A 19,458-nucleotide genomic window follows, 5' to 3' on the forward strand; every position below is an offset into this window, starting at 1 on the left:
CTGAAATTCAGAATACCTCTTTTCGCTTCATGTTCTCCTGATACCTGGGCCAAAATCTGGCAAAAATTTTCAGAATGCACAAAATTGGGCTTTGTAACAGGAGAACATGATGTCGAAAGAGGTGGCACTAAGTAACGTCTTCGCAGAAGCAATCGAGGATGCCTTCGAAGCTGAAATTCAGAATACCACTTTTCGCTTCATGTTCTACTGATACCTGGGCCAAAATCTGGCAAAAATTTTCAGAATGCACAAAATTGAGCTTTGTAACAGGATAACATGATGTCGAAAGAGGTGGCACTAAGTAACGTCTTCGGAGAGAGAATCGAAGATGCCATCGAAGCTGAAATTCAGAATACCACTTTTCGCTTCATGTTCTACTGATACCTGGGCCAAAATCTGGCAAAAATTTTCAGAATGCACAAAATTGAGCTTTGTAACAGGAGAACATGATGTCGAAAGAGGTGGCACTAAGTAACGTCTTCGGAGAAGCAATCGAGGATGCCTTCGAAGCTGAAATTCAGAATACCACTTTTCGCTTCATGTTCTACTGATACCTGGGCCAAAATCTGGCAAAAATTTTCAGAATGCACAAAATTGAGCTTTGTAACAGGATAACATGATGTCGAAAGAGGTGGCACTAAGTAACGTCTTCGGAGAGAGAATCGAAGATGCCTTCGAAGCTGAAATTCAGAATACCACTTTTCGCTTCATGTTCTACTGATACCTGGGCCAAAATCTGGCAAAAATTTTCAGAATGCACAAAATTGAGCTTTGTAACAGGAGAACATGATGTCGAAAGAGGTGGCACTAAGTAACGTCTTCGGAGAGAGAATTGAAGATGCCTTCGAAGCTGAAATTCAGAAAACCTCTTTTCGCTTCATGTTCTCCTGATACCTGGGCCAAAATCTGGCAAAAATTTTCAGAATGCACAAAATTGGGCTTTGTAACAGGAGAACATGATGTCGAAAGAGGTGGCACTAAGTAACGTCTTCGCAGAAGCAATCGAGGATGCCTTCGAAGCTGAAATTCAGAATACCACTTTTCGCTTCATGTTCTACTGATACCTGGGCCAAAATCTGGCAAAAATTTTCAGAATGCACAAAATTGAGCTTTGTAACAGGAGAACATGATGTCGAAAGAGGTGGCACTAAGTAACGTCTTCGGAGAGAGAATCGAAGATGCCTTCGAAGCTGAAATTCAGAAAACCTCTTTTCGCTTCATGTTCTCCTGATACCTGGGCCAAAATCTGGCAAAAATTTTCAGAATGCACAAAATTGGGCTTTGTAACAGGAGAACATGATGTCGAAAGAGGTGGCACTAAGTAACGTCTTCGCAGAAGCAATCGAGGATGCCTTCGAAGCTGAAATTCAGAATACCACTTTTCGCTTCATGTTCTACTGATACCTGGGCCAAAATCTGGCAAAAATTTTCAGAATGCACAAAATTGAGCTTTGTAACAGGATAACATGATGTCGAAAGAGGTGGCACTAAGTAACGTCTTCGGAGAGAGAATCGAAGATGCCTTCGAAGCTGAAATTCAGAATACCACTTTTCGCTTCATGTTCTACTGATACCTGGGCCAAAATCTGGCAAAAATTTTCAGAATGCACAAAATTGAGCTTTGTAACAGGAGAACATGATGTCGAAAGAGGTGGCACTAAGTAACGTCTTCGGAGAGAGAATTGAAGATGCCTTCGAAGCTGAAATTCAGAAAACCTCTTTTCGCTTCATGTTCTCCTGATACCTGGGCCAAAATCTGGCAAAAATTTTCAGAATGCACAAAATTGGGCTTTGTAACAGGAGAACATGATGTCGAAAGAGGTGGCACTAAGTAACGTCTTCGCAGAAGCAATCGAGGATGCCTTCGAAGCTGAAATTCAGAATACCACTTTTCGCTTCATGTTCTACTGATACCTGGGCCAAAATCTGGCAAAAATTTTCAGAATGCACAAAATTGAGCTTTGTAACAGGAGAACATGATGTCGAAAGAGGTGGCACTAAGTAACGTCTTCGGAGAGAGAATCGAAGATGCCTTCGAAGCTGAAATTCAGAATACCTCTTTTCGCTTCATGTTCTCCTGATACCTGGGCCAAAATCTGGCAAAAATTTTCAGAATGCACAAAATTGGGCTTTGTAACAGGAGAACATGATGTCGAAAGAGGTGGCACTAAGTAACGTCTTCGCAGAAGCAATCGAGGATGCCTTCGAAGCTGAAATTCAGAATACCACTTTTCGCTTCATGTTCTACTGATACCTGGGCCAAAATCTGGCAAAAATTTTCAGAATGCACAAAATTGAGCTTTGTAACAGGAGAACATGATGTCGAAAGAGGTGGCACTAAGTAACGTCTTCGGAGAGAGAATCGAAGATGCCTTCGAAGCTGAAATTCAGAAAACCTCTTTTCGCTTCATGTTCTCCTGATACCTGGGCCAAAATCTGGCAAAAATTTTCAGAATGCACAAAATTGGGCTTTGTAACAGGAGAACATGATGTCGAAAGAGGTGGCACTAAGTAACGTCTTCGCAGAAGCAATCGAGGATGCCTTCGAAGCTGAAATTCAGAATACCACTTTTCGCTTCATGTTCTACTGATACCTGGGCCAAAATCTGGCAAAAATTTTCAGAATGCACAAAATTGAGCTTTGTAACAGGAGAACATGATGTCGAAAGAGGTGGCACTAAGTAACGTCTTCGGAGAGAGAATCGAAGATGCCTTCGAAGCTGAAATTCAGAAAACCTCTTTTCGCTTCATGTTCTCCTGATACCTGGGCCAAAATCTGGCAAAAATTTTCAGAATGCACAAAATTGGGCTTTGTAACAGGAGAACATGATGTCGAAAGAGGTGGCACTAAGTAACGTCTTCGCAGAAGCAATCGAAGATGCTTTCGAAGCTGAAATTCAGAATACCTCTTTTCGCTTCATGTTCTCCTGATACCTGGGCCAAAATCTGGCAAAAATTTTCAGAATGCACAAAATTGGGCTTTGTAACAGGAGAACATGATGTCGAAAGAGGTGGCACGAAGTAACGTCTTCGCAGAAGCAATCGAGGATGCCTTCGAAGCTGAAATTCAGAATACCTCTTTTCGCTTCATGTTCTCCTGATACCTGGGCCAAAATCTGGCAAAAATTTTCAGAATGCACAAAATTGGGCTTTGTAACAGGAGAACATGATGTCGAAAGAGGTGGCACTAAGTAACGTCTTCGCAGAAGCAATCGAGGATGCCTTCGAAGCTGAAATTCAGAATACCACTTTTCGCTTCATGTTCTACTGATACCTGGGCCAAAATCTGGCAAAAATTTTCAGAATGCACAAAATTGAGCTTTGTAACAGGAGAACATGATGTCGAAAGAGGTGGCACTAAGTAACGTCTTCGGAGAGAGAATCGAAGATGCCTTCGAAGCTGAAATTCAGAAAACCTCTTTTCGCTTCATGTTCTCCTGATACCTGGGCCAAAATCTGGCAAAAATTTTCAGAATGCACAAAATTGGGCTTTGTAACAGGAGAACATGATGTCGAAAGAGGTGGCACTAAGTAACGTCTTCGGAGAGAGAATCGAAGATGCCTTCGAAGCTGAAATTCAGAAAACCTCTTTTCGCTTCATGTTCTCCTGATACCTGGGCCAAAATCTGGCAAAAATTTTCAGAATGCACAAAATTGGGCTTTGTAACAGGAGAACATGATGTCGAAAGAGGTGGCACTAAGTAACGTCTTCGGAGAGAGAATCGAAGATGCCTTCGAAGCTGAAATTCAGAATACCTCTTTTCGCTTCATGTTCTCCTGATACCTGGGCCAAAATCTGGCAAAAATTTTCAGAATGCACAAAATTGGGCTTTGTAACAGGAGAACATGATGTCGAAAGAGGTGGCACTAAGTAACGTCTTCGCAGAAGCAATCGAGGATGCCTTCGAAGCTGAAATTCAGAATACCACTTTTCGCTTCATGTTCTACTGATACCTGGGCCAAAATCTGGCAAAAATTTTCAGAATGCACAAAATTGAGCTTTGTAACAGGAGAACATGATGTCGAAAGAGGTGGCACTAAGTAACGTCTTCGGAGAGAGAATCGAAGATGCCTTTGAAGCTGAAATAGCTACTAAACGTTTGTTGATATATAGCATATATTTAGGTTATATTTTCTGTCACTTCGAGGAGCCGACCACATAATCATCACGCGCATCCAGTCTGCGCATTTTCACTAGCCCAATTCAACATTCAATACAATTTTGTATATATAATGTTTGTTGATAACTGCTTTCTGCAGAGGACGTGTAATAAGTGTATTTCATGTTCTGTTTCGGTGCTTTGCTAATAAAAAAATGTCTAACCTAACAAATTTCATTTTCTGGGGACATTCCCTCATCTATTTTCCCTTTTCACTTAGAATACCTTACTGCTAACGTAGAATGTTGTAGCATAAGCACATTTCAAGTAATTGAAATGTACAATGAATTTTCTACGTTTACAGTACCAGCCGACTTTCCGTTTAAATTTTTATAAGTATAACGGAACAGCTGAGAATTTCTTTCCTTATTCAGAATAGAATACAGAAATAGCAAACAGCTCCCTCTCGCGTTCACCGGGTAATCGTCCATTATTATAAGTATTACCATTTCTGTGCAGAAAAAAATGCTGTAATACCGACCTGCCGAATCGACTAGGTCACGTGACGTGTCTACCCCCTTAAGGACCTCTATTTTCGAACGCATTTCGAAAAAAGTGCATAAATTGGAGACGGGAAACTAATCAAATTATCAGGAGAGTGAATATGAATAATGACGGAGGAATTGACGCATTTGTTAATTTATTCATTCGCGATCCGAAGTTCTGGGTCTATTTATAGTTATAGCTGCTTATAACGTTAAAAATGCTGCTATAAATAGCAGCGGCCTGTTCCCCGACAATACATGACTTGCCAGACGCGAAAAATTCGCGCTCTTATAAAGCGAAAAGAGAAGAATACAAATACAGCGCTTAGACTGTACTGTTAGGCTGCTTTCATCTCTCTGAGCCCGCTCTGTTACTTCTACTTCACGTGCGAAAGTCTATCTATAATTCAATAATTCATTCGCGAACTACGTGTATGTATTTTTCAACGTTCCACCTGCTTCCTCGTATTATAGAAAAGTTTTTTATTGAGCATAGTTGTTACACGTTACAATAGTAATAATAATAATAATAATAATAATCGTGGAGAGAGTAATGATAATCAATGAGATATACCTTTCAACAAATGAAAACTATCACGAAGTTACACGTAAAAACGGTACTTTTACAAACTCCTGATCTGTATCGGGCTTGACTAGCATATTAGAAGCATTAACGTTACAAGTTAATCGTAATCAATTAGAGGGGAGGATCGAAAGCACGTTTAATGCAGCGGGCAATTACGACATTACAGGTATTATTAAAAAAACGCGTTGTAATAAATTAGGTACGACAGAAGAAATGTACATTTATAAATCGCTAATATCATTATTACACGTATCGAGGGGCTACACATCCGTTCAGACAATAACGTGCAAGGCTGATTTGTACGAGTTTCAGTAGTAAAATATTTGCACCTCTTCCATTCATCTCGCTCCCTTTTCTCTCTACCTTCCTCTAACTTCCTCCCCGTTCGCCCGCCACTCGCAGCATCCAAAAAAAAACAGTGAACCCGCTGTTCGTTAATCAGTTTTCCTTGCGATTCTGAGATTATTCCACAGCCTTTAAAATAGGTGATCAAATCAGCCTGGCAAATACATCCGTGAAAAGGGTAGAAGCGACATCCGACAGATATTAAAATATGTGTACAACTTCCAATAAATATTGCGACGCCTGTCTAAAAGTACAAACTGTTTATCCAGTAATCCGCCACGTCTCGTACAAAGTACTTAAAATAGAGTCTAAACTAGTCTTTCGTGCTCTAAGCCTAATTAATTTGTATCAAGGAGTCTCTTACGGTTTTACTCGATTATATTTTAGGCATGAGGCGCCTCGAAGAATACGCAACCGTCCCCGCTGTCTTTGAAGCCACGAGCACGTTTATTCAAGGATGAGGTCATTTGGGTTCTTAAGGAGAGACGCGGGAGCGTAAAATATAGTTGAAAGAACAAATGTGATCGAAGCTTTAGAATGATAGGGCATTTCACGTTGGAGGACAGACAAGAATAATTATTATAAGGTCTCCGTGTCATCAAAGACAACAAGCACGCTCGGCTATTCCCCTTTAGGTACTTCATCCTGTAGAAAACGTGCTGCGATTTCCAGCAAAGTGGGCACTCGAGCCCGATGAAAATTCACGATTCTTCTGAGCAAGATTCCAGTCGTTTTTATTGAGAAAAGGATCGAGAGGAATATTCATCGAAGCCCACTTTGCTCCGCCAACAAGACTCGATTAGTATCTTTGTTCTCGTAAAGCTTCGTGAAATATCGAATACTGAGTAATACGCGATCTGTTTCCTCGTTTAATTACGTTGCACGTGCCGATCACGAACAGCTAACGGTCGGCAGGCATTTTTTTTAAAACTGTTTTAGTGCCAATGGAGAAACTAATTGCATGGAGCGAAGTCCGTTCAGCCGACCCGGCGTTCTAGCACCTGGCTCGGGAAGTAAAATTAGATCCGACTGAATGATAACGGCCTGATTGCAGTCTGCTATTTTAGTTTGATAATCGATCCTTAAACCGTGTCACGATAAATCTTTTCCTGTTGCTGCTATCTCGCCGTACACTGGCAAAAGAATTTACCGGATCTCTTGATACATTTAACGGGAAAGGTATCGAGATAAAAAGCGACCAATCGGTGAATGACTGCCACCATTTTAAAGATTCGATGGTGATCGATTAATAATAAAAACGAAATAAATGGAGGTGAAGATAATGTACGCGTGTTTGTTTGTTTTTTCGATGAAAGTCGCTTTTAACTCCCCGCTTTGTCTCCGATTAAATTTATCATTTATCATCGATACTTCGTTGGACTACGTTCAACGGCTGTCTACACCTGGCAGTGTTCAAGTTCTAAGAGTTAATTACAGAGTGTTTGTGCTCGAAATTTGTGTCAGAGTCTTTCCTAAATCGTTCCTTCGAGTCTGCTCGTAATCGTACATCCATATCTACCGAAAAGAATGAGATTTAAAGGTAATTGGCGCGGTGGCGATACTAGCAGTGAGAGCAGAGACACAAGCTGCTTCAAACTTGCTAGTTTCGTCACCACGATAATCGAAACCTATTAAGAGCTTGGTTTCGGCCAGGCTATCTTGGCATCGATCCGCTTGTAAGCGAAAAGGCAGTGAGAGAGCTCCTGTGGGCATTCATGGTCGCCAAGTAAGGTTTCTGTAAAAAAGAGAAAGATATCCTCGAATATAATTACGTAGTTCATTATCTTCCCAATTTTCTACCTCCACTACAATAGTACCAGAATGAATAATTACCTTCGCCTTGGACTAGTTTAAACAGACCATAGTCCTGAGGATTGGTGCACCTTATCTTGTGCGCGAGGATGCGACAAATTTCTCTGGTGTTCATGTTGGGTCGCACAGGTAGTGTCCTGGTATTCAAGGATCCGTGTAGTTCATCTGGCACTAAGATTCGTAGTACGGATGAACAGTCCGGTGTTCCACATCCCTGAAGAGAGTAAGCGATATATACAGGCTCTGCGACTTGTACACAGAATACTACAGATGCTGTAGAAAAGTGATCAGGGACGGATTTTGAGATTTGGCGCCCCTAGACTAACAAGCGGCTGCCGCCCTTTCCGTGAAATATCATTAAATATTTTAATTGAAAAGAGTCGAGAAAAATTCAAAGTTAATTCAATATCGCTACCCACGTGGGAGTTTTTTTCTAATTCGCTACATTGAAAAAGGTACATTTGTTTTTAAAGTAAAAAATAAAAAAAATACCAATTTCTCTTGCTTAAAATATGCTGCTCCTTAAAATTTTCCACTTCTCGAAATTATCGCTCCACCAAATCTGCTACCCCTCAAAATTTGTCGGTCCCCAAAATTTGTCGCTCCCCAAAATATGCTGCTCCTCAAAATTTTTCCACCTCTCGAAATTATTCCTTCCCAAAATTGCCCCCGTGCCAAATTTTCCGCACCGAAAAGTTTGCCACCCTAGGCTCCAGCTTATTTAGCCTATACACAAATCCGCCCCTGAAGGTGATCCGCTTACGTTCAACGTGGACATGGTCCCCGTGCTAGACTTGAACGTCTTCAAAACGTGAACCGCGCTGGATAGCGTTGTCAGGTAGTAGCCCCCTTCGCCGGTGAGAAGGGAGGGATGAAGCAGGCCCCACATGTACTCTGCCTCCACTTCGGCATCCACGACCTTGCCGCGGACCAGCACCCAGACTAGAAGAGGTAGGAGGTCGTCCGCGCCCAGCGTCACGTGTCTGCCCGAGTTTGCGTGTTTCACCTAAAGAAGGGATCGTAGCGAATGCTTGGTCTTCCTAGTTAGAGGGTGTTACAAATGCTGCAACCACGCTTACGGAGTTGAAAATCGCCGAAATGGCCGCGAGCAGGTTCTCCAGCTTGTCCAAGGGCGAGTCCGCTTTCTGGAGGCGTTCGATGTACTTGAGGATTCGCTCCAGACTCGGTTCCGAAGGGGGTATGATCTTTGGCTGTAAATTAGGACGAAAAATCGTGGTTATTTAATACAGTACAACATCTACATTCAATCCTCAGCGCCAGCACTTGCTCAAGTTCTAGGGAGACAGGGAGGATAGTGTATGTAGGGCAATTTTAACCCAAAATCAGTATTTTAGTAGAAAATACTCTAAAGACCTCTTTAGCAGGAAGAACAAAGCTGAACCCAGAAAACATCTAAACGCATCTAGCAACCGCATCTCATTCAGCCTCTCTATGACTGCGTTCAGCAGACTCAACGGTTGAGCAACTGTTGAGTGTTTTTGCTTTGAACGCTACCGCTCACTTGTCAACTTCTCAACAAGTTCAGTGATCTCGCTCGCTACTTTTACCCAGCACGTTGGGATCTGCTGGTACCTGATCACCGTTCCCTCCACACCGGTTATCTCAACGGTTGAGTCTGCTGAACTTAGCCAATGATTATTGGGTAATTTACTAACTCGAACGCCGAGATCCTGGATGTGCTTCCCCTGGGCGTGCTGTATGCTCTCGACGAGGGTCTGCAGTGAGCCAGTGGTGGCGTAATGCTCGACGAAGAGTCTGTAGACGTGTTCCCTGAGAGGCCTCACCACAAGGCCCATCATCACTCCTTCCAGAATGGCATCCAGGTTGAGAAACTCGTTGGGCTTCAGCTTCAGCCTCTCCTTCTCCACCTCCTTCTCGAATTCCCTCTCGCCGTGTTTCACCAGGTAGTTCTTCATGCCAGACATGAACTGCCGCATGTTTCTCATCACCACATGGGGGCTGGCCTCCTTGCCCTCCTTCGTGCACTGGATGAAGTTCTCGATGTTTTGGGAGAAAGTGGTCGTCTTATCAGCGGCTAGCTGAAGGGCGTACGACCTTATCGTGGTCCCACTACCACCATTCTCGCGGTTCCTGAGGGCTTGTAACCGTGGTGGAGCTGGAAACCAAAGTGACAACCGTGGTTAAAGGGATTTGGGGTCTTACTGATACTAGGGACGATGCTTCACTGTCTCCTATCGAAAGGTCACGGGAAGAATAGAGTTTGAAGAATGAGAAGTTCGAACGATAAGTGAAGATTGATTACTATGGGACGTATTGGAAGTGCTCGATACTAGTGTTAAAAAGAAACCATTCAAGGTCTTTCTTACACAGTATCTCCGCAAATACAATCATCTTATCTTATCAACGGTGAACTACTAATAGTAAGCCGGCTTCAGAAATAGCTGAACTACGTTAAAAATGCTGCAACTAGGCTTTATCTGTATACGTGCTTATGAAGATGGGGATTCGATCCGCGTTCTTTATCAGGGCATATCGGTAGCTTCAATTGGCTCACGTTTAAGGACTTCGACGCTGTTCTGAAGCCTCCTGCAAACGCACCGGAACCACCTGCCTAACTTCCGGAACACGTCTCTGGTTCTAGCAGAGAGAGTCTGCCGCTCGCCGCGGACCTTCACCGAACAATTTATCATGTCGCTGGCGATTTGTCGACCCGAGGGTCCGCTAGATCAGTCTATCAGATGAATTTGCTTTAAGCTCAACACTGTTCGCAATATGGAGGTCGTCAGACTTCAGGCTCAAGTTCGTTAACTTGTGGATTTTGCTTCTCGAGGAGCATGGCCACCGGAATCGAGTCTCTGTCTACTCTCTCCCATTCGCGGAATGGAAGTGTAGTTCCTTATCGCGAAAAGATCATCCCCGGCTTATCTGCAGCCCTCATGCCAGCGACCTTATCGTCCCGAGAATTCCGCATAAAATTATCGACGACGATGACCCGGGCCAGGACTCCAGGCGTCTTCGAGGCTCGACGAGCGGTTATCTTGGCGACCGTGGAATCTTGTGCGCAGATATACGGTCTCTCCACGAGGAAACTTTCTTTTTAGGACCCTCCAGCTCTCTCGTCGTCGGGTCCACGCTTCTCCGTACGCTATCTTCGCAAATACCGGAGAGACCTCGCGGAGAGATTAATGGGCCGGCGAGCAGTCTCCTATCGTTAGAAATTAATTGCAGATGGACCTTCGCACTGTGCGAGTTGATCGGCGATGCCCTCGAGTTTCCAACGAACAAAGTTCCTCGTCCGCGGCAATTTTCGCGCGATACTGTTTGATTATAATTGATCTTCACCTGGGGCTGGCGTTGGCAAGCTTCTGTCATTCAGTTCGACTGCTCGGAGATGATCGACGTTAAGTAGAGAAGCCTCTTTCTTTGATATGGAGATGGTAGAGGAGCTTCTTTGGATTTTAATATAACGCAAGTCGAAGCTTGAGAGATTAAAGCTGAGCTTTTTGTACCGTTGATGAGATTCAACCGAAATCGGCATTTGATATCGCTATCGTAGAAAATCAGTTCGAATGATCAACAACGAGGACTTTTCCGGTATTCGGTGCTATCGCCAGTCGTGCGGACACTTTCTTCAAACACTCACGAAAATCACGAATTCCTAGATAATACGCTGCTTGTTTCCCCACCCGCGGCCTCTTCAAATCTACTTCCTTCAGACCACAAGGTTCATTGATGCTTTCCCCCTATCAGTATCCACGCTCGTCGAAGTACCGATAACCCGTGAAAACACTCAGCTTCCTCCTTCCAGTTCCAGCAGCCAGATATCTGCATTGCACACACATCCTTTCCTTCCAAACTTGTTCAAGAGCTCGTCAATTCCCTTAATAAAATCTATAAAAGGTCCACGACCTCCAAGAAGCCACAGATCCAAAGCACCAATACCTTCTTCAGGGTGTTTTCACAAGGTGCCCTGCGCTGTCAGAGCGACATCCTTTCTCACAGTCAACTATCACACTCGAGCTGTCGTCTGTCAGTTTCCACACGCGCCTGCACGAGGCTACACCGACTCTGGACTGGCAGGCACTGAAGAATCCACAGCGCTATCGAGAAAGGTAGCCGGGGAAGACCATATCGCTGTTGCACTTTGCAGTTCTGACCTGGAGAGGGGAGGCTGATTGTTCGCGCCGACAGAAGCGAATGTCTGCAGCTCCAGCAAATTTTGTAACCTGGGGTGGACGGCCAGGAACGTTGTAAAGGAGCCGTACGCCTATATTCTCTCGCCAGGGACCGTTCCCCACGGACAGGAGACGAAGAGATACTATCGGCGCTGCCGAACATACAGATAAGGAAGATGCAGCCAGAGACAAGCAGCTGGATATTTTCAAATACGGCCAGCAGCCCTGACTAGGAGCCGCTGTTACCTACCCCCAACGAAAAACGGTGCGTGTAACGTTATTCTAAATAAAAGCTCAGCTAGCGTATCCTGATCTTCGATCACTTGCCTATTCTCTCAAACAAGTCTAACAAGGGTAGTTCGATTACACGAACACTCCGATTTTTTTCGAAACCAGGTATATTGGGAATTTTTTTGTTCGTGCCCATTTTCGGTTCTTCGGGGTGAAAGCACCCCCTAAAGCAGTGATTCCCAATCTGTGGGTCGCGAAATGTCTTCTGGGGGGTCGTCACGGTTATATTTTTACTATTATTAACTTAGAATATTATTAGTTATATTCTTAAGATATATTATTAAGTTTAATATTATTAATTATATTCTGAAATACATTTTTTAATGTGTTTTATTTACCTTATTATGGGGGGATCTCAGGTTATTTGAATATTATGAAAGGGGATTGCGACTCAAAAAAGTTTAGGAAACACTGCTCTAAATGTTACTGAGTGTCCAGTATATCTTAATTTCCAGTATAACCCTAGTAGATGTAAAACAATTGTTATAAAGAAAAATTAATGGTGTTGAATTCTGTATAAAACTATGTAATCGAATTGTTTAAAATTTGTGGCGAGGAGCGTCTTCCTCTTTAAACTACAAATTTTAAACAATTTCATACACAGTTGTATAGGACAGAAAAAGCCGTTAAGTTTTTATTCTAATAATTCATTTATATCTACTATATTTTTCACAATATACATTACACAGGAACATAGGAAATCACGCATTAACCTTTAAGGAGTGTTTTCACCTCGAAGACTCGAAAATGGGTACGAACACTCGAGTCCTCTACAACTCTGGAGAGTTTAAAAAAAATCGGAATGTTCGGGTAACCGAACTTCCCTTGTAAGTTACATTAACTTCGAGGAGTTAACACTATAGTGAATATCTCATCGTAACAACGCCCTCGTCCTGGGACAGGTCAGAGACTCTCTTCTTCCAAGAGAGCTGAAAGAGTGGTGGCGCGACGAACGAAGACCGGCAGACTTTAGGCGGCTGAAAAGTGTCCCCCGAGAAGCGGTCATGTTTACAAAGTCGGGGAACTGATTGCTGCCGTGCATTGTGCCAGATATCTCGTAGTATGGATACCAGACTGTGCACGTGAACAGCCTGTGAAACGTGAACGCCGACGCTCATTATTAAAGACGATGCGCTTAGTTGAGTTAAGATTCTAATCTGCTTGCCGCGGAGAAAATGCTTCGCGGTGTTACACAGCTATTTAGCGTAGCTATCCTTGATCGCCGATTAGCTCCAACGTTCGTATCGGTACCTTTTGTGACGATATTTGGCCAATTTAGGTAAACTTAACTATTCACTATGGCAATCTGAACCTGCCCCAGGGGTAGGTTGAATTTGCATGCATCGTAAGTAAGAAACTATTTGGCCCGCTCGTTACGAGCCCCGGCAAGTTGAATTTCGCCAAGTTCTCTTCCGAGGGAAAGGATCGTCGGTCCCCAGTCTCGAGTACGACGGGTCAGCTTGTAAACTGAACCGTAATGGCCAGCTTTTCCAACAAATTCAAATAGTTTACGAGGCGTTCGCTGTTCGAATACCAAACTCGTTCGCTGGCGCTCTGCTGCCCGCGGGGTTCATCGTCGTCCCAGAACTTCGAACGCGTTTTGCGTTATTTAACGAGGCTGGGTAGAAGTTTGCGTCGGGGAGAACTTCAAGCTTGTTCGATCGTAGAAAACCTCTTCGAGGGAGGAGAGAAAGAATCTGATTGCTGGCTTAAACATGTGGATTCGAGAGACGCGTGTCGTGGCAGCTTGGATTTGTGCGAGTGAATCTTCTTAAGAGTGTGTCACGAGGGTTGGCAAGTTGGGAACTTGGGTGCTGCGGTACTAAGGGGCTTGGGAGCTGGGGTACGTGGGCTTAAGTGCTTGGGGAATCGGGGGCTTGCGAGCTTAAGGGCTTAGGGGTTCGAGCAGTTGAAGAGTTTAAGACCTTGAGAGATCGATGCTTCGCGAGCTTGATAATTGAAAGTCTGAGAGCTTGAAAAATGCGCTCTGGGCTTATCTGCGAGCTACAAGAGATGCTTTGGACTAATTACGAAATTGTTCGCTATCCGGAATGTCAGTGCACGCAAGCGCGCAAAATAGACGATGATTTAATAATACCAATGCGCTACATTCGGAAGATAATTTCGTGCAAAAAAATGCCGTAACCAGGATGCAATATCAGAGTCGATTGAAGCGTAATACGCTATCGATTCTTTGGGCAAGTTGCCCCGAGGCTCTGATAAACGCGTCGTATGATAATACAATCATTTCTACGACGCAACTTAGGCGGCTACGTCACTTTCAACGAGACAAAACAGTACTGTTCGTAATCGCCAACGCGTGTCGCTTTCGTTACACAAGTCCGTTGCGTTTTCTATTGCAAAATCGGGATGGCACTGTTTACTGCTAGCGCAGCAAATTCCGCATACGACTAGATAGAGAAGAAAATCTTCTATCAGGTCAAAATTTAGGGCCTTTATTCGTTTATAGCATACCTACCTGTGCAGTTGCTTCTGCATCATCTTTCATCGATCAATTGGCGCAGACAAGAAACGAGGGTAATCAAAGATTAGGATAATACGCCGACATTAGAGAACCAACGAAAACGGAGCACAGAAACCATGACCGTATTTGCTCCATCCACCGATCATAGGTTCATCGTCACCCGACTCGCATCTCTCTCCGCGAACGAGGTCGATCGCCGTCATGCGATCGATTCGAGTCGCTTTTTGTCCTGGATCGTTGCGTGTATTCTCCGCCTGACGCATGCCTCAATTTCTTTCTTCCTATCTTCCTATGCGACACGCGATTCAAACGACCACGCGTGCACCGTCCCGCCTGGCCTTCTCGACATGTAGTTGCCGATACACTCGGTGCATGTGGCAACGCACTTCTACTGTTGCGAGCAACAGTGACTCATTCCATAAACGCACATACCGATAAGCAGTCGAATGGAGTATGTGGCATTTTAAATCGCGTGCGCTCGAGAATCGGTCCGTCGAGGCCTACAACTGTTTACATCCAAAGCGTTGAAACGGAGCTCAGAGCTGGAGCGCAGAATGATGGAGCAATGAGATTTTGCCTGGAGCAGGAGCACTTTTTTTTATAAAAGCAGATGTTTATATCTGTGTCTTCTCTTTCGTAATGACGATTAAAGCGATTTGATAGCGGTCAGACACGAGAGAGAGAGTGCTTCCTTCGAACTTCAACCCATCGATCCCCCACCTACTCCCCGCTAATCTATCGAAATCAACGAGAAGTTTATCGACCAAGAGATCTCCCGACGCGAAAAAGTTGTAAACTTGTTTTTCTCAAAAGCCCGTTGCCACGTGGAGCGAATACAACTTCCAGTTCGGCATTTGCATTACTTATTGGCCGTGAACTTTATTAGATAAGCCAGCTGTTGTGCAATATGTTAATTTAACTGTCCCCTTCTTCGAGTTTCGCATCGACGTCGAATTGCCACGACTCGCGACGTTCGTCTACCCTTGCCCTCTTACACAGCTCGCTGGCAGGTTAAGTTAATGGGAGCGATGATGGGACTAACGAACCGAGGGACCCAACGATCGCGGAAATAAAACTAACAGAACCACCTTGAGATGAAGAAATAATAATATCAATTCTAAAGAAGTTGGGAATGTCTGACGCGGTGCTGTCTCTTAGTTAAAAAAAAGAGGGAGCCACAACTGAGTCAAACACGTGTGAGCAAAGATGGTCGAGAGAATTGAAAAACTTACAGAGTAGGGGGTCCAGTCTCTCCTTGAAGCTCTTGTTCCTCTTCATCCTCTCCACGTCGCTTTCGTCCGTCTCCAATGGCGTCTCCCACTCGGAGGAGTCGTACGTTTGGTCCTTCCTCGAGTCCCCAGCGTCCTCCCTCTCGTTCCTCTTCTCGACGTTGTCATACGAGGAGTTCCTGTCACTGTACAGCGACTCCGACGTGTCCGGCGGTTTCAACAGCTCTGGGTACCTGTCGGAATCACGAGAAATACCGATGAAAAAGCAGCCGGGAATCCGATCATCGCCTAGCCAACGGGCTTCGACAATTGCTCATCCGCGGGCAGGACGCAGGATCGTGCTTTGATTATCTCACCGTTGGCGAATGATACTTTGAACGGTCAATGTGTTCCCAACAACGTCCCTATCGCACTCCTCGTCCGGGAACTTTCTGGTCACGTTATCGCCCTCGTAATCCGCATCACAATCATAGTCTGGCTCGCAATCCTCTCCTTCGTTTCCTGAGGGGAATCCAAGCTTATCAGATGCTCGTGCGGCACAGGCACCTTGGGTCGCGCCTCTACTTGCTCGCGAATGAACGATAACTGATTGCCCGTGGCACACTAACGAGGAGTCTATTGTAACTTTGTAATCAATTCGGTTGAGATTGATGAGTTACTCGGATGACAGAGAAGTTGGGTTAAATGAAAGGAGCGAAGATAGATAGTAGAGGTGTCTTCCACCTCGCGACGAGATTTCACGGAGCTTATCCATATCGCTGTTTTGGGGCCACTGCTCGGTTAGCAATCGGTGTAAATACTTGACTTAATTGGATTGGGGAAATAATAAGTTGTGGGAATGAGTAGAAGTGGGTGTTGGAGTACCTTCAGATAATAGATACATCTTCGAGAAATTGACACTTAGCGAAAGAAACGGACAGCTTGAACTACTAATGGAGATTTAGGGACACAATCCGTGATCGAAGTCAAAGACGTCCCAAGTAGGATAAGAGCACTACGGTTTCCTCTGACTTATCGCTATAAATCTGCCGAATTTAACACCGAAAGGGAGAGCTCACCGATAAACTCCCAGCTGGAGTCCACAGCCCAGGACGTATCGTTGAACACCTTCGTCCTGATCTTTGGTGGTTGCACCGGCTTGGCGCGCGGGATCTTCTTCACCTCTTTGGTGCCCAAACGCTTAGCCAGGTTGTCGACGGAGGACGATATCAGGGGCGTCTTATCCTCCGTTTCCTCCGTCTCCTCCCAGTCGATAGGATGAAGCTGGTTAGGGTTACAGCCAATCGGCGTCTGCAGCCAACCTGGCTCGCTGTGCCGATATTTATTCGTTGCTGGATTATTCCTAGGTCGCCTTCTCGGTATTATCGCCGCGCCCTGGGCGATAGCATCAGCGGGCTCCGCGTAAAAAGGGCTACCTTGCTTGGACTCGGGAGTCAGGGGGCTGTTGCTCTCCGATTTCGCTAGCATCAATCCTAGCTTGTTCCTGGGAGGCGTCACCGTGCTAGGGCTGTTCAGGGAATTCGCGCTGCCTGCGTCAGAAAGGACCATTTCGGGGCGATCAGTACAAGTCGCTTACAGTCTCCGAGCATACAACACTTCACAGAGACTCTGACAGCCGCCAAATACTCACAAACTCGCGACAGAAGATCAGGCCTCCTCCCCATCCCCGTCTCCTCGGGCGAGCCGTTCCCATGCTCAACAGATTTCGCCTCCTGCACAGGCTTGAAGCTGCTGAACTCCGGGCTGGTCATCTCCTTGTAGCTGAGCTTCTCGTTGCCGATCGACTTGTCGTTCCTCACGATCATCCTGTCGTTCCTCACGATCAGCTGCTCGTTGGCCGGTAGCAACCGATCGTTGTAGTTCCTCTCGGCCGGGTTCACCCCCCTGTCCGGGACCATCAGTCGGTCGTTGGAGTTCCTCAGCCGTTCCTGAGGATTCGGGGCGGCGTCGTTCCTCGCGAGCTTATCGTTCGGCGACCAGGTAGAGGGGTTCGATTGGTCGGTAGTGTTCCAGATGTCCTCGTAATCGGAGATCTTGTCGCCTGGCGAGCTACGGTAGTACGACTCCAGTATATCGGACTCTTGGTAGTGCTGGGAGTTCTTGCGGGCCTCGCGGTCGCGCCTCCGTTTCGACTTGCTCGTGCTGGACGGCGTGGTCGGCGAGAGAACGTTCGGCGTCTTGGAGGCGGTGTTCGGGACCAGCTTCGACATTGGCGAGAGGACCGGCGTCGTCGGCGACAGGGGGGACTTCACGGAGAAGTTCGACGTCAGAGACTTGTTGGACGTCGCGCTCTGGGGGCTGAGCAGGGACGTGTTCGGGTCGGATGGAGTGTTCTGCTGTAACAAAAGGAAAGACAGAATTAGCGACAGTAGACGCTGTGCTTTCTGTGATACCACTGTGCAAGAGGAGGGCGTTTCTTTGAGCTTCTATAAGATCTTGAACAGGTGTAGAATCTAATATACAGCAGTCTACTCGGAAATAAGAATCGCAAACGTCCTCCACTCTCGATACTTCACCAATCACACATTCAAAATCACCTGTGAACTGCTGACGTCGTTCGCCTGGTTCACGTTGAACGTCACCGTGGCAGTGACCGTGAAGTTGTTCTGCGTATGTCCCAGGCCCGGCTTGGCCCACCTAGGGGGTGGTGGCGGCGGTGTCTTCACGTTCTGCCCAATCGTATGGTTCTCCCCGATGATGTTCCTGATCTCAGGCAGCACCGGCGAGTTCGTGCACGACAGGTTATTGAAGGTGGAGACGTTCTGGTGGAAGTTGGTCGCGTTGACAGAGGAGAATCTGGTCCTGGACAACTCAACTATCGTCGACTTGGACGTCTCCGCGACGGTCTTCGCCTCGAAGCTGACCTTGGTGTCTTGCACAGGACTGAGCACGTTGTTCTCCACGTTGTGGACCACGGGGGACGGGCAGCGCACGCTCTGCACCAGGTTCGGCGAGATCAGCTTCTGCGAGAGCTTCTCGCTGGGCGACAGCTTGTCCTTCTTGAGGTCCAGGGGCTCGTTGAAGGTTGTCAGGTTCAGAGTGTTAGGCGGCGTGGGCCGAGGCTGTCGGGGCAGCGACGAGACGAACGTGGACGTCGTGACGGCGGCCGTCGGCGACGAGCATCCTGCGAGCGAAAATAAAGTGGTGATGAGAAATTATTTTCGTCTCGGAGCTACAGTGACCTGGCCTCTGACGGTTGGCAGATTCATTGAGCTCTGCATGGCGGGGAATTCTTTTCGTCCAAGTCAACCACTTTATCGCGGCGATGTTGCGACTCAAGGTGGTAGGGAAAGTGATGATTGTCATCTGAGATATAGCTCTAATAATAGGTAGTAGTTAGGTATATACTTACGTATGTCGTGCGGCGATATTGGCGCGAGGTTCAGCACTATATTCTCCGCGGTCGGCGTGTGAACGTTATTGTTGTTGTTGTTATTGTTGTTGTGATTGTTGTTACCTGAAAATCATCGATCTTCGTCATCGGTATGTAATTTCAGCCTTCTGCTCGAGAAGCATCATAGTACACTGCGTCAGCAATGAACGAAGTGCTGAATGATTTAATGAAGATGTCAAAGCTGCTTCCTCAACTATTATCGTAGAGATGATTAAACGAAAGCTGTTAGTTGTATCAAGCTTACCGCCACGAAAACTGCTCAAGCTGGACGTGTTACTGCTGCTGCTCTCCGGCGGTTTCGGGTTCGCCATCGGGTATCTCCAGAATTCCTGACCCAGAAGCGCCAGAGAGGAGAGCTGCTGCCTATTCTTGGCTTCGCGCATCGCCCTTGGCAGTGTCAATTGGACTGGCAATTCGTCACTGCTTGCCAGATGGAAGCAAACAAATCGAGACGAATTAATGGCTGAAGGAGCTTCTCCGCCCGATCGTTTGATAGAAGCATTGCTATGAGACA

At 45.8% G+C, this 19,458-nt stretch overlaps 1 protein-coding gene across 11 annotated transcripts in view; it reads right to left on the reverse strand.

Annotated features, from left to right (window-relative positions):
- Window positions 1-5,111: 5,111 nt before the first annotated feature.
- Spri (Src homology 2 domain-containing protein sprint) overlaps window positions 5,112-19,458 on the reverse strand; it is a 99,293-nt gene continuing 84,946 nt past the window's right edge. For 6 of the 11 annotated variants that reach the window (XM_076827094.1, XM_076827093.1, XM_076827101.1 and 3 more), the window contains 12 exons: window positions 19,189-19,367; window positions 18,903-19,007; window positions 18,088-18,674; window positions 17,181-17,886; window positions 16,609-17,079; window positions 15,907-16,051; window positions 15,554-15,783; window positions 9,065-9,525; window positions 8,468-8,599; window positions 8,152-8,394; window positions 7,410-7,602; window positions 5,112-7,311 (listed from right to left, as the gene is read on the reverse strand). In XM_076827094.1, coding sequence (XP_076683209.1) covers window positions 7,208-7,311; window positions 7,410-7,602; window positions 8,152-8,394; window positions 8,468-8,599; window positions 9,065-9,525; window positions 15,554-15,783; window positions 15,907-16,051; window positions 16,609-17,079; window positions 17,181-17,886; window positions 18,088-18,674; window positions 18,903-19,007; window positions 19,189-19,367 — 3,556 coding nt within the window. In that variant the 3' untranslated portion in view covers window positions 5,112-7,207. The remainder of the gene's footprint in view (window positions 7,312-7,409; window positions 7,603-8,151; window positions 8,395-8,467; window positions 8,600-9,064; window positions 9,526-15,553; window positions 15,784-15,906; window positions 16,052-16,608; window positions 17,080-17,180; window positions 17,887-18,087; window positions 18,675-18,902; window positions 19,008-19,188; window positions 19,368-19,458) is intronic. The other 5 variants (XM_076827096.1, XM_076827095.1, XM_076827091.1 and 2 more) reach the window with 3 other exon arrangements.

This window comes from Andrena cerasifolii, chromosome 14 (assembly GCF_050908995.1).
Source record: "Andrena cerasifolii isolate SP2316 chromosome 14, iyAndCera1_principal, whole genome shotgun sequence".
In the NCBI taxonomy this organism is placed as follows: domain Eukaryota; kingdom Metazoa; phylum Arthropoda; class Insecta; order Hymenoptera; family Andrenidae; genus Andrena; species Andrena cerasifolii.